This window comes from Mesoplodon mirus, assembly GCF_964341445.2.
Source record: "Mesoplodon mirus genome assembly, chromosome: 9".
Lineage (NCBI taxonomy): Eukaryota > Metazoa > Chordata > Mammalia > Artiodactyla > Ziphiidae > Mesoplodon > Mesoplodon mirus.
In genome coordinates, this window is record NC_138985.1 from 9,760,104 (window position 1) to 9,775,470 (window position 15,367).

The following is a 15,367-nucleotide window of genomic DNA, read 5'->3' on the forward strand; positions in this document are numbered from 1 at the left end:
CTCTAAAGAGGAATATTCTAAAGTAACACCTCTGCTGCTGGGGGCTTCCAGAAGGCCTTGGCTGCCATCCTGGAATGGTGGCACCACCAAACCTTGTCCAACTTGTACAGACACACTGGGAACATGCTTTATTTGATTTCTTTTATTTCCCCATTGTACTGTGCATGGCACCTCCCCAAGGCTCAGGTGTCACTCAGGGCAGGTCCCTTTCAGTAGCCTACAGTTTCCTTTTCCTTCTTATTGAAGGGGTTGGAGGGTTTCACAGTTGTGACCATTCTAGACAGTGGCCCCTGGTGACGGAAGAGGTCAACTGCCATTTCTCTCCGTAAGATGCTGTAACAGAATGGAGGGGAAAAAAGACACATAAAATAAAATAAAAGCATATAACCTCATCTATCCTGCAACTAATGATACACATGTCGGGGCGGGGTGCGGGGGGCGGGGAGAGAGAGAGAGGAGAAGCACAGAAAAGAAAATGGTTAGTCCTTGTGTGTATTGTTTCCTTTATTTCATTTATTTGCATTCAGTTCATTGACTGCATTCTATGCATTCTATTGCCATCAGTTTCATTGACTGAAAATCTACTTTGTGCCTAGAGTTACAGTAGGTGCTAAGAACACAGAAAATACAGACAAAAGGAGGTGGGGCTGCAGAGTGGCAGCTGAATAACCCAGGGCGACCACACGAAGCCTCCGTGGGGGTGGGCGCAGGGTGGAAGGGCACCCAGAGCAGAGTCACCTTTCTGGGTCGGGGAAGGACATCTACCCAGTGTCTATGTCAGGGAGGAATCAGGAGGGTCACGGTAAAGGCCAGCCGGTGCAAAGGCCAGAGTTCAGGGAGACAGGAAGGTGGGAGGGCAGGGAGCATGCGGGCAGGGCTGGGAGGGGCCCCGTGCAGGGCTGAGAGCCGGCTTCGCCCTGCAGGTGGGGTAACCTGGTGGCTCCCTCACGCTGCTCTCAACCCACACCTTAGTCTGCTCATCTCTCCAATGGAAATGATGCCCTACCAAGTTTCTGGTGAGAATTAAAAGCAAGGAAATAACCGTGAAAATGTAGACTACTATGTATGTAAATGACGCTTTCCAAACACCTTTTGTGCCCAGAGGCGTCCACCTCAGCATGGACCTGGGGCACGCCATCTCTCTTGAACAACTGCACACAGCCTGTAGCAATTCTTCCATGAATTTGCTGCTACTTGAATCACACACACACACACCGCGATGCTCGTATGTGGCAGAAGTTCCAGAGGCCACGGCAAATGAATCTCAAGCACCCTGTTTTTACGCTGTGATTATCATGAAGTAACAATATGTTTTTCTTATGTTGTGAAAAAAGGCTGTTGAAATGAGAACTCCTGCTTCTGTGAAGGTTGAATTCTGGTGTGAGGGATGCACAGGAAACACTGAGCTGTGATGGAGACAGGAGCGGACACCCTACCTCCAGGCCTGGAGACTCACAGCATCCCTCTGACTCATCTCCTGCCCCCCGTCTCCCCACCTTGAACCCCTGTCCCACAATCCCTTCCTTGCTCCTTCGCGCCTCCTCTCAGTAATACCCATCCTGGGGTACTGCTGGCGTCCTGCACACCACCCTCAGCGTGTGTTATGGGGACCGCACGGCCCTCCCTCCCTTGGCATTGACATTCAAGGCCTAAGCCACTCAACCCCAAACCACCACCGCGGCCCATCGGCCACACACTCCCCCGCAAGCGCGCCGTTCTTGCCCTGGGTGGGAAGAGGGGCCCTCGGTCCCTCCCTCGGTTGTCCTGTGGGGGCTCTTCATGTGACTGCGAGAGGAGAGCCGTGAGCCGGAGGAGGGTGAGGGCTGGGAGGGCGTGGAGCAGCGAGGGGGGACAGGGGCGCTGCTCGGGGGGAAGGTCTGATGCTCCAGGAGGGAGGCCCTGGCCCTGGCCAGCCGGCAGCGAGGGAACAGGGTTGACGGGGAGCTGGAGCTCACAGGGAAGGAAGAACCTTTGAGGCAAGTGGGAGCTCGTTTTTCCGGGAGGAAAGGAAACGGAAGTAGTGGTGGGCGTAGCGATTCTGAAGTGGGGAGAAGACACGGGGGTGGTGGTCCGCCGGAGCAGGTAGGCGGGGGGCCTGGGGAGCAGCAGGACGGCCCTCTGCGGGGGAAGGTGGAGCGCTGCTGACACCGCGGGGTGGAGCCAGCTTTCCATGGAAGGACAGCCGCGAGGGGGGCACCCAGGGCAGGCCCTGGGCAGGCGGCTTCTCGGGAACAGCAGGAGAAACAAAGAGGACCCGGAGGCAGTCGGCTCACTAAGTCCTCATGATATCCATCAGATGGAGACTTAGACTCTCACGGCCGCTGGAAAATGTTAGCGAAGAGAAAACAACGACCACAACAAAAACACGTTAAGTGTAGGGTCACAAAAAATCAGAAGCGCTAGTTCACCATGGAGAACCTCAGAGACCCGACTTTTTCTGATCACGGGGGCCAGGACAGGTGCAGACCACTGGCCGCCCTGCTGCAGGCCACTAGCCTGTGTCAGCAGAGTGCTTTCCGAAATCTACGTGGCCCCTGTGCTTTCTCACCGCAGAGCCTTGCTGCCACGCCAGGAGCCCTTGTCTGGGGGGACACAGGGGTGATCTGGGCTCCCAGCCCAACACGAGTCTGTCATTTCGTGTCACCCACTATGTGGCTGTATTGCTGCCACGGTCTGTGTTTCCAGAGCCGGTGTGCACCCTGAGAATGAGAACTCCAGAGAAGACAGCTCCACGGGTCCTTGGTCCCCACTCTGGGACGGCAGGTGACAGCCGTGTGTGCAGTATGTGTGGGGTGAGTGCGGGGCTGCCAGGGGTCAGCAACCAGCCTGAATCTGCTGCTGTGGCTATTACCACAAAGGGCCTAAAGACTCAGGCTCTTTTCTCAAGTAGCAACAGTGATCACAATAGGAACAGGAGTAGTAACGGTGGAGGCTAGTTTCCCACGTAGGAATAAAGATTCCTCTGAAATATATTAGGGACTTTGGACAGCTAGCTCACGTGGCTGCAGAAACACGCCAGACCATGAGGCTGTTGGGGACGAGGTCTGAGAGATTTGGGGTGAGAAGATGGGCTGTGGACAGAAACGGCGACGGGTGAGAACCGGCTGCATTTGCCAGAAAAAGTATCCTCGAGTTTGGTCTCTCCTCGATCGTGAATTGCCCAGACGCAGGGCGTTATCCTAGCTTTTCTGGGCAATAAGTCTAAACGACAGATATAAGGATGCATTTAATTTTCACGTTGTTTCTCTAGGTTCTTCAGAGGAAGTAAAACACTGTGTCTAAATTTCTACCAGTCCTTCCTTTGGAATTTGTGTGACGTTTGACAATGTGTCTTGAGAGAAAACGGATTGAATGCAAAACACCAGGCTAGAAAGCCAATGACCTTCTTGAAAATGTTTCCCACTGGGTGGCCCAGAGATGCCGGCCAGTTGTCAAACTGTCCGAGCTAAGCTCAGTTGACGACGCGCCCCGTCGCCCTGCGGTCACTGCCCTTACCACGCGGCTCTCTACACACAGTTCACACGGTGGCGGGCGGTGGCCTGAGAGCTGCCTCCCTAAGACCCCACGGCTGCGCGATGAGGGCTGCCTGGGGCAGGCAGAGGCCTGCCCTCGAGTGTCTGTGAGACGAAGCCCACTGCCCCAAGAATCACGGCGTGGACCACCTCCTCCCTCCGTGAAGTCTTCGCTGCACCCACACAGATGCCCTGCTGGCCTGGAGCCTCGGTTTCCTTACCTGTCAAATGGGAAGACAAGAGACCTTCCTCACAGGGTCACAGGGTTGATGAGACCAGTCAGTCCTTACAGGGCAGCGACCCAGAAGCCCTCAGCTGTTAAGTGACTATCACTATGAAGACCCTGGGCATCCTCCAGGGTAACTGTTTATCCCTCGCTCACCGCTAGACTGGGAGCCCCTTGCAAACTGGGTCTAACTCTTGTGAATTCCTGGCACTGTAAACATTTGTTGACACAAAGAAAGAACATATGAATGAACCACACGCATACGAGTGTACGACTAGTGAACTGATGTATGAACCGTGGGCCGAGGTCCACGAGGCCCCGCCATATTCAGCCTCTCGGGATGATCAGGAAGCCCATCAAGGCAGGAGCTCGGGCTCTGCCTGAAGGTCAGCACCCATCAGCCCCCCTGACCGCCCAGCTTCCTGGGTCCCTGCCCAGGCTCCCTCTCCGACGTCACCCTGCCTTTTCTTCTGCACAGCATGTGTCTCTGTCCAAAATCGTTTTAATTCATTTCTTCAGATACTTGTATGCCTCTTTGCTTCTGTCTTTCACACCAGAACGTAGGTTCCTGAGAGCCTGGAGCTTTCCTGCTCAAGCTGGTGAGCACAGAGCCTTCAGCAGTGCCTGGCCCAGGGTGGGTGCTCAAAGAATGTTTCAGGAATGAGTGGATTCTCCACCGAAAAGGAGAAAAGGCACCAATGGAGGCGGGGGGGCTGCATCGGTCCCCCTCCCAGATGCACACCCACCGACCCACCACTAGAGCTTATTTACGGGCACGGGGCCGGCCTCTGGACCCCGCATTTGCATGTTCAGAGCTGTGTTCTCTTATGTGCAAGGCCAGGACGTCCATAAGATGCTCTCAAATTTGAGGTGTAATGAGCAAGAATGGGCTGCTTCTCACTGGCAGCTTCAACACACGGGGTCTGCGCTAAACTCCCATCAGATGCCTCCTGTTTTCAATTGGCCAAACAGTGTTTAAACATATATATGGCTTTCAACCGAATGTTGTCTTTCGTGAAAAGTAAGGTGGCTATTCACAAGAAGCGAATACGTGTCTCGTGCAGTGTGTTCCGTGCATGTTCTGAGGATAATGCAGAAGGGTGATGTGTATGCAGAGCTGAGCCCAAGAGGCGAAGATGCTGTCCACCTAAGATGCATTAAATACCTTCATATGCTCCTTTGAGCAACAACAGTGGGGAATGAACTCTGCTGTCTTTTTGGACTCGACACCCTATTTTTTAAACAATGTAAATTTACTACTCTTAGTACTGAATTGCTCTTTAATGGGCTAATCATCATTAGGCCACCTCCCCACCGCGTATCTGAGCACACTGAGTAATAGGACTCATGCTTACTGGTGCACTCCTGAATCTGGCGAAGGGGTCGTTGATGGATGATCAAAATTTGCTGGGTGGGTGGCTGTGAAATGAACCTTACCAGTGTGTCCTGGAATATTTGCAGAGCTAAAGGAAAGAGGGCAAGAAAGGAAAGGCAAAGAACAATCTGTGAAATAGTCACGGTCACCAGCACCCAACTATGAAAACACAAAGGGGGATGCAGTCTAAAGGCTTTGTCCCACGTCAGGGCTGGAAATCTGGCTGCCAGACAGGAAAGCGTGCAGGCAGGGGGCAGAGATGTGCAGATGACAGCCCTGCTCTAGGACTAAAGAAACTTACTTCGGGTCTATGTTTTTCTACTGTTTCAATTTGCATGTGTTTTACATACATGATTCACAGTTGAGCTCTGTTTTCTAATGAAGGCGGACGGGTTTTCCTTACCAAAGAGTGGACCTGGGTCCCACACGGAGCTCTGTGACACCACCTCCAATATCAGTCACAGCTGTGATTTTTAAATAATATTTATTTCTTGCCACCGTTAAAAGTACTGATTTCATATAATTTCCCGAAATCGCACAAATTTAACCCAATTCCACTTACTCCTCTGCTTACCTGGTCCTTTTCCCCTCCAGAGAGCGAGAGAGTAAAAGAAAAGCACAAGAAGGTCTGGCAGGGTTTTTCAGCGTGGGTATAAAATCCCTCTCTAGAAAGGCAAGCAAACATCCCAAAGAAATATTTTAATGGGTAATTCAGAGAAGTGTGAATAATAAGCACTGTTTTTGCCATTTTTACAGCATATAAAACCCTTTCCATGGATTATTTCCTGAGCAAGAGGTGGGCCCAGTCCGAGTGCTGCTTAAGACATGCAGCCTCGCCCTCAGGTGCGAGGAAGAATGCGAGGTTGAGAGTATTTTCAAAGATCAAGAACACACTCTCTGCAAATCACAAGGCTCCCTCAAACAACACCCATCTCGGTGAAGTTCAGCTCTCAGGGTCCTCTTGGTGCCATGGCAAGGAGAGGGCCAGGGCTCAGCTCGCCCCGGCCACTCCATGGCCCCTCCTCGGGAGCGTGACATCCCTCTGGCGAGGGTCCTTATCCTCGATGGAGGCCCAGACGCAAGGCAAAGAGCAGCAGGGACCGAGCCCCCGTGGAAGGCGGAGGGACGGCCCCTCTGAGGGCCTCCTGGTTTCGTCCCACGCTTTCCACACATCCGATAAGCCAAGGAAACCTCCAAGCAGCACTGACCGCAGGAGGAATTTTCAAAATACGGAGCTTCAGGGAGGGTGCTCCGTCCAGAGCCAGGGACGGGCAGACAGTGGGGGGCAGGGCAATGAACGGGGTGGGCTCAGGGGCGGGGGCTCACATCTGGGCCTCAGCTACGATAGGGGTGACGGTACCAAGCTCAAGGGCATGGGCAGGAGGGAGGCCAGATTCTACTTGTGTCTGCGGGCAGGCAGGTCCTCTGGTGTCCTTCTGGGCACGGATGATGTGGCCCTGGCATCAGCACGTTACGGGAAATGACGTATCAGGCAGGAGTTGCACCAGTAAAGTCCTGTGTCTCTTCCAAGCGCCTCAGTCTATGACTAGCTGGCTTGCAGGCAATAAAAGAGGGGACCCCGATGCAGACAAAGTGAAGGGTGAGCCCATCAAGGGCAACAGCAGAGCAAGCAGCGCAAGTTAATGGACCCTGTGAGGCCAGGGAAATCAGGGAGCCAGGCCTGCCTTGTCCTCGTCTCGGTCAGCTGCAGCCCGAGAGTGCAGGGGGCCTCCCAGGGCCCTGGGGGTCAAAGGGATTCAGTGAAGGTGAAAGCAACTGGCAAGTCTTTAGCACTTAGTAGGTGCTCAATTAATTGAGCATATAAGATTTTAAAGAAATAAGAACCATACAAAATAGGAGCCTGGCGGGTGAAGAATGCAGTTTGTCCAGGACAGGCAGCTTGAGAGAGGGGAAGACAGACAGTGGTTTCCAAACGCTGCTGCGCCCTGACAACTCATGGGGATTTTTCAAAGGTACTGATGCCTTACTCCTACCCCCAGACATTCTGATTTAATTGGCAAGCGGTGTAACCTGAGAATTGGGGTTTTTAATCTCTCCAGATAACTCCCGTGGGCAGCCAGGTTTGGAAGTCTCTGTTTCAGGCTTGTTGCAGGGACCTGGGTGAGTAAACCACTGTTGTCCAATTCTGGGCAGGACCCTTCAGGGTTTCTTGGAATTTTCTTAAAGAATTGCAGCTGTATGTCACAGAGGTAACAAAAAATGGGCCAAAACCATTCATGTGTCGTGTCTCTCCCCAAACATTCATTAAAGCTTCCATGCATGTTACCAAGGAAATCCCCTTCCTTTGCGTGAGAGGCTTTTTCCACGGCCCCTAAAACACCTGCAGAATGAAAACGCCTCTGAAGTCATAACCTTCCATCAGAGCAGTTAAGAAGTCAAAGGTGGAAGCCAGTGATGTGTCAATCACAAGAAGGGCTTGATATCAAACATCACCCCACTCTATGTGCCTTGTGGCATACAGGTTATTGATGTTAAATGGTATTATACATTACGTTATAATAATGATATTATATTACATCATATCTAAAAATAACACCCATGCACTAGTGGACTGAATTAAAGATAAGCTGCTTAGGCCTGAGAAATGAATTCAGTTGCATAATAAACTGCCACATATTTGAAAACGAAAGTCCTCACCCACGCTGCTTCTAAAATCTATTCCATTTAACCCTTTGGCAGGGACATCACAGGGGGACTTTTTTCCATCTTAAGTGCAACATGTTGACCTTATATCAAGAGGAGAATAGTCTCTGGGGGACACTCTGCAGACCTGCGGCTGATGGGTGACACGGTTTTTCAGATGGAAGAAACAAAGATGTTAAAGACGCTGAAATGTCCAGGCTCTAAGAGAATTTCCAGAGCAGTTGTACGTTCAGACCCACTCCCCCATTTAAGGAAAGCGAGAGAAACAGGAAACCATTTAAAGATAAGCGAAGTCTTCATGTTTGCCTTTGCTCCATAGCTGCTAGTCTTTTGAACACCTTCTTTGGTGCCCAATTCCCACAATAAGCCTAGAGTTGGTTCACTAATGGGTAAATTTGAATAAATTGTCGCCTAAGTTCACAGCTAATTGGTTTTGCTCAGCAAAGCATAATAAAATAGCAATTAAATAACTTGAGAAATATAAGGAACTTCAGTTAGAAGGAGGGAGCCCAGATGGTGTGTAATGAAAAGCTAAATAGAAAATAAAGAAAACATGGAGAAAATCATGTTATGTGTAGACTGTAGGTCATGCATACGCGGATGAGAATTCCAGCGTGCACACGTTCTTTCTCTGTACCACAGGCCTGACGAATCCTCACTGAGTGTGCGCCCTTTATGGCACTTAACATGAGTTGACTGATTTAATCTCCCAACACTCTGGGTCGCTGGTCCTGGTATCATGCCCATTTCATAGATGTGGGCACTGGGGCCTCAGAAAAAGTCTAAGTCCTGTGCCCAGAGACAACCGAGCTGGCAGGTGGTGGGACTGACCCGACCCAGAAGGCCCTGACACCCAGACTGCCAGCCGCGCCGGGAGAGCTGTTCTGGGTCAGGGTGGTCGGTGTCGTTCAGGGTGTGGGTGTAGTGCACGTTCAAGTCACTTGGGCCCTTGTTCATCCAGAGCTATTCTGTGCCAGGTACAGATCGAGCAGGACTCAAACAGGCCTGACGCCTGACAGCTTTCACGTTAAAGAGTAAAGTTGTTAAACGCATGGCTAGAGGTTTACAGAACCCAAGTGGGGCAAAGATCGCTGACACACAGTGAGAGGCGGAGGGTGTGAGAGGGACACAGAGGGAGGCGTGGGCTCAGAGTGTCCCAGGGCTGGCATCGGCCTTCAGGGCTGCCCCCGTCAGCCCTGTGGTCCTGGACACAGGATGGGAGCTTTCTGAGCCACCTCTGCCCAAGTCAGGGGTGGGGGGATGTGCAGCTCCCTTGCAGGGGGCGGGGGGGCGGGTTAGTTGAGCCAAGCGCTGGCCTAGTGCACGTGTGGACAGAGAAGGAGGCAGGCCTGGGAAGGCTGAGGGGAAGGAGGGCCTGGGAACTGTGGTTGGTTTTGCTGATCGTTCTGTGAGAAATCTAAATAAGACCGGAGTCATTTTGGCCACTGGGCTGTGCCTCCCTGAATGTGGTAAGATGTGGTGAGATCCCCAGGACCTGCTCAGGAATTAGTTTCACTCCTAGCATCATCAGGCTCTAGAGGATGTTTTTCTCCCTCTGTTCTCAGGGAACCTTCACCTCTTGCATCTGGGAGGGGACACAGAAAGGAGCCGACAGCCCCATCAGAGCAGGGCTGACGTCCAGGAAGCACTCACTGGCCAGAGGCTGCCCCGGGGACTGAGGGGCTGGTCTCCTAACCGCTCATGGAATGAGTACCTGGGGCTCTTACATAATTTAGTCTGCCTCAGCCTCCTCATCTGTAAAGTGGGGAGAGAACCTATTCCCGCACCTCTGGCTTCATCACACTGCTTTGAAAAACAAATGAGAGAGTCGATGTGAAAGTTCTCAGAAAAGGCAGAAGTGTGGGCTAGTGTAAGGAACTGCTATTCATAGCCCGTCTTGAACCTGCCTTGTGGTCAGAGTTTGTTAAAGGTGCAGCACACCCGGGGACGGGCAGGGCGGCCCCTCTTCCATCTCAGGCCTTGGCCCAGGGGTGCCTGGAGGTCACTTTGGACAATTACTCATTATTTGCAGATGCTTCATCAGAGAGACGACAGAGGTAAAGGCACAGTGAATACGAAACTGGGTGAAGTCCTGAAATAAAATATTGTGATTTAGTGGAAGACAGCACGGTGGAGGCGCCAGGCTGGTTTGGGAAACCAAACGGCAAACAGCGTCTGGAAAGCACCGGGTATGGGGTCGGAGGGTGCAGCCTCTGCTCCGTCACCTGGACGTGCCTCTTTGCTGCTCAAGCCCCAGCGTCCTCGTTGGTAAAGGGAGGGGCTGGACCAGCTGAGATGCACATACATGAGAGCCCATGTGGTCCATGGCCAAAGAAAAACCCTCTCCCTTTTCTTAGGAAAGGGCAAGGTTCCATGCTTTTAGATCCCGAGTCTGCACAGATCTGCTGTTACACATCATTCTATAGTCAGGCACTTCGCACTGATGACTCCTGAATGTCAGGCATTTTGAAACAAGGTGGGCCACAAAATAATTACTAACTGAAAACAAACTTCTCTTCCATCTCATTATATAATAAGCTCTTGCAAAGAATATGGCTCTAGTATTTAAGAGTAGGATGCAAAAACAGATTGGGAAAAAGATGGGGGGGGGAATCCCTACGTTAACCTTACCTTGTTTGCTTGACACAGATTGTAAGTGAGGATTGACTTTTTACCTTTTTTTTTTTTTGTAATTCCTACTCAGTGCCTGAGCTTCAAGAACTGTTGAAGCCAACGGATATTGTGGATTCTAGTTCCTAAACTAGGTCCAAGTTAGAAGTTAGGAACCTCACTGGAAACTGAATTAATGTCTTGAGTTCCTTAACTAAATATCTTTTAATAACTGGCCCATCACTACCAAATCAGAAAATATTTTATTAATTTTAATGAGAAAACTCATGCAATAATTCTGCTTTTAAGGATTTGTTCTACAGAAATGGATGCATAAAACTGTGCAAAGATATATGTGGAGGATGTTTATTTCTGTATTTTTTTAACAATAGGAAAGATTTTAGTAACTACTTGGCCTATATAAACTATGATATAGCTTGTAGTGGAATATCACACAGCCATTAAAAAAGATTTTCATAGCCCTGCATAGAGCCTGGGAAAATGTCCATTGCACCTGTCAATACAACACTGCCCCACACTCGCATGCACACACAGCAACATGCAGCTACCTACAGGCAGGAATTCATGCACATTTGGCGGGAAAGTCTAAAACATATATCACTTTTCAATACTGGCCCTGAAAATGAAAGAGGTATTCCACTTTTGACAAACATATTTGAATTGCTTTTATAATAAACACATTTGGAAGGAAAAGAATATGCTATCTGGTGAGCTTTAAGGCTAGCATTGAAGGTGTGTGTGCATACACATGGGACATAAACTCTGGTTCCACTGTAAATTTTATAATACTTCCAGGAAAGGATTTTGCAACATGCTTAAGGATGTTTATATATTTTGACCTCATAATCCATTTCAAGGAGTCTCCCTTAAGTAAATAACTCCAAATTAGAAGAAGATTCACTTAAAGAGTGATTGACAGCATTATTTATCATAGCAAAAAATGGAAAGAATTTGCATATGTAGCCTAAGTGAACTAGTCAATGACAGCACATCTACACAAATAAAAAGTCATGATGAGTTCATAATAACAGGTACCCATGATGGTGGTGCAATGCTAAGGTAGTAAAAATTATATATGTAGTATGATCATAGCTATATAAATATACAGATACAAGATTCACGATGACAGATGGAAATATGTCAAAATACTAATAATGCCTATGTTTCTGTGTAAAAGTTTAGCTATATTTTTATTGTTATTAATTTTTCCTGTACTTTTTTCTATAATGATCAGATTCAGTTCTACAATTTTAAAAGTTATTTTTAAAACTATTAGTATAATCACCACCAATACATTGGGCATGTCAAACGAGATGGTGGCCAGAATACAAAATCAACGAATGAGGAAAATTTGAAAACATTTACCCTTTGGGGAAATTGGTGATTCCAACCACCTGAACCCAAGGGGCAGTAGCCTTGACTGTGTCTGAAATGCGGTTTCCACTGAAGGAGTGGGGGCAGGTACAGCTCCTGTCCTAATTGTCATGGGTTATAAGAGCCTTAAAGATGATCTCATAAATATATTTCCCTTTAAGAAAGTTAAAGATGAGGAAACAAAGGAAGAGTCATGTTTGCTTTTGGATAGGATGGTACTCTACTGGGCACAAAGTAAGTTTACGTGTTTCTGGGTTTTGGACCTTATGTAAATGATGTCATGTTGTATGCATTCTTCTATACTTTGCTCAGTGTGGTACTGTGGAAAGGACATAACATTTTGTTTAGAGATTCAAGTATATGTAGCCAAACTATCAAGCAAAGCAAGCAAAGGATAAGCACGAAGTCTGATGTGATGACTTGTGGGTTGGGGAAGGAGACCGAGGAGATGAGGTTGGGAGGAATAAACAGGTGGCTTAAAAGATACAATACTATGTCCTTAGCTAGGCCCGGGATGCACAGGCATTTCCTTGTTACTTTGCTTTATATGTTACATATGACACTATACATTTTGTATCAATACCTCATAATAAAAATGGAAAACCTTTCTTTGTGTTAAAAGGTTAACATTCTGTTAAATTATGAAACCTCATCCAAAGAAGAAACTTTGCAACCTTGGAGGCCCTCTAGTGGCCAATTTGGGGAAGTACAGTTAATGTCCAATTCTTTTACATAATCTATTCAATTTCCTTTCCTTAAAAACACTAATTAACAGCAAGATGAGGTAGAATGGCATGCTCCCAAATTTACCCAAGTTAAATGGTATGTTCTACATCAAATTTCTAAAATTCTGCCAGACTTCTCTTTACTATCCTTGAAGAATGACCCAGAAGAATACATTTTATTCTTTAGCAAGAATGTTTCATAAAACATTCCAAAATTCATATGTACATTTCAAAGGAGAAATAAAATTTTATGCCAGTAGGATATTTTCAGTTGGGTTTATCCTCATATTCTTTCTTGAAAATGTTTTAGAATTGCCACGTTTAATAGCAATAATTTCCTTGCAGAAATTATGGAAGAATCATAACCAACGAACCCTTCCTCAGGACTCAGCTAAAACATCACAGCCTTCAAGTCTTGTGGGTGAAAGTGACCTCTCTGTACAACTGAGATCAAAAGCACTGGGCTTCCCTGGTGGCGCAGTGGTTGAGAGTCCGCCTGCCGATGCAGGGGACACGGGTTCGTGCCCCGGTCTGGGAGGATCCCACATGCCGCGGAGCGGCTAGGCCCGTGACCCATGGCCGCTGAGCCTGCGCGTCCGGAGCCTGAAGCACTAAGCTCACTGCTCAGGAGACTCACTCCATGCTGCTCTATATTATCATTGTTGGTGTGCAGAGCTCACCAGCCCTGAAGGTTTGCAAGCTACATGAGGGCTAAGTCTTTGTCACAGTACATGGAATATTTTATGTATTCTCTCCTCTTTTTTCTTTCTTTTTTGTTTTTGGTTGAAATAGATCAACTCATTTAATTCTTCAATGCAATAAGTTACAGAACTATATTTTAAAACCAAAGTTAGTTTTGAAACATATTTTAGTTTGGCCAACTAGTCAAAGGAATTAGAGTCAGAATATATAACACAGGAAAATTCAAAATTATTATAGGGTGTAGAATAGGTCTGAAGGACAGCCAATGTGAAATTTAGCTATTTCGTCTCATGGGCACAACTGATGTTTAAAAAAAATAGAAAGCAGCTAACATTTAAAATACTGTCGTGATTCACACTATAGGCTTGCAGGACACCTCCTGCAAGGTTTTCAGTCACCACAGAAACTGATGGGGTAACAGCCATGATGTGTAGCAGCTCAGTGGCGTAATGAAGAAGATGTGGTGCGTATATACCACAGAATATTACTCGGCCACAAAAAGGAATGAAATCATGCCCTTTGCAGCAGCATGGATGGACCTAGAGATGACCATGCTAAGTGAAGTAAGTCAGACAGACAAAGACATATCATATGATATCACTTATATGTGGAACCAAAAAAAAAAGGTACAAATGAACTTATTTACAAAACAGAAATAGAGTCACAGAGGTAGAAAACAAACTTATGGTTACCAGGGGTAAGGGGGGAGGGATAAATTGGGAGATCGGGATTGACATATACATACTACTATGTATAAAATAGATAACTAATAAGAAGCTGATGTATAGCACAGGGAACTCTACTCAATACTCTGTAATGACCTATATGGGAAAAGAATCTTAAAAAGAGTGAATATATGTGTATGTATAACCGATTCACTTTGCTGTACACCTGAAACTAACAACATTGCAAATCAATTATACTCCAGTAAAAATTAAAAAAAAAAAAAAAAAAAGACACAGAACGTCAGCTTCCTGTAGTGTATCCTGTGAATCCTAGGGAAGTAATTTCTGAGGCTCAGTATTTCCACTGGTGAAAGTGAATATATACATACTTTTTGTATATATAATATATATAATATATTCATAAAACATAGCATGTAAAGATATATTACATATATATGTAGGCGCCCAGGTTAGTCAGTGCTCAAAACTATAATCTCCTTTGTGAGAAACTACAGTCCTTTCAAGAAACAGGTATCTTTCCTCTTAAGCTGTGAGCAGCACCAGGCTGTTTTTTTTTTTTTTTTTTTTTTATTGAAGTATAGTTGATTTACAATGTTATGTTAATTTCTGCTGTACAGCAAAGTGACTCAGTTATACACATATACATTCTTTTTCAGATTCTTTTCCTTTATGGTTTTTCCTGGGAGATTGAATATAGTTCCCTGTGCTGTACAGTAGGACCTTGTTGTTTATCCAGGGCCGTTTTTTAATTGCTCCATTCATTGCAAAGCCCATGACCATGTTTCCTCCTGAATAATAAAGTGAGGGGAATAATCATAAGTGGCACTCACCAACTTGAGCTCGTATAAAGAATTTCAGAGCTGCGAGGCTTGGCGAGAGATGTGATGTCTCCACGGGGGTTGTCCATGTCATCAGCATTTGTAGAATGCACGCAACCACTGTTAGGATGAAAAGAAACATAGAAAAAATAGATGGACATATCCTAAGTTGCAAAGGAAATCTTGCCAAAATAGATCAAAATTCAAAATGCAAAAAATTAACCACGGTGATGGAACAATTTGCCTTAAAAAAAAATAAAGTAAGGAGACTTTCTCTCTTTTAGAGTAAGAGTTGATCTTCAATTTGGGCCAGAGTGAAAGCAACAGCTGGTTTGTGTTCTTGAGCAAAGAAGCAGCTGCTTCTGCAGCCCTGAGCCAACTCCTCCCTGGAGCTTGGGGGCAGCCGGGGCAAGGCAGAGATGGGTGTCGCCATAGCTGAGGGGCCTCCTGTGGGGACAGAAACGGGGCAGGTGCCTGGGATTGTGGACAACTGGCGAAGTGCCTTCGGGGCCTGCGAGGAGGTCCAATTAGTCCACAGCAGTGAGAGGGTGTCCCGCAGGCACTTCTGGGGCCACTGGTAGGAAGGTGAGTCAATTCTACTGTGGGACAGGAGAGGCTGGAGTAATGAGGGGGGAGGGTAGAGATGAAAGGACC

General features: G+C 47.4%; 1 protein-coding gene across 1 annotated transcript in view; it reads right to left on the reverse strand.

Moving 5' to 3' along the window:
• Positions 1 to 209: 209 nt before the first annotated feature.
• Positions 210 to 15,367, reverse strand: part of SPMIP7 (sperm microtubule inner protein 7) — a gene marked incomplete at both ends in the record, with an annotated part of 56,122 nt that continues 40,964 nt past the window's right edge. The window contains 3 exon segments of the mRNA XM_082632504.1: positions 210 to 333; positions 5,094 to 5,201; positions 14,726 to 14,833. Of these exon segments, the coding sequence (XP_082488630.1) occupies positions 210 to 333; positions 5,094 to 5,201; positions 14,726 to 14,833 (340 nt within the window).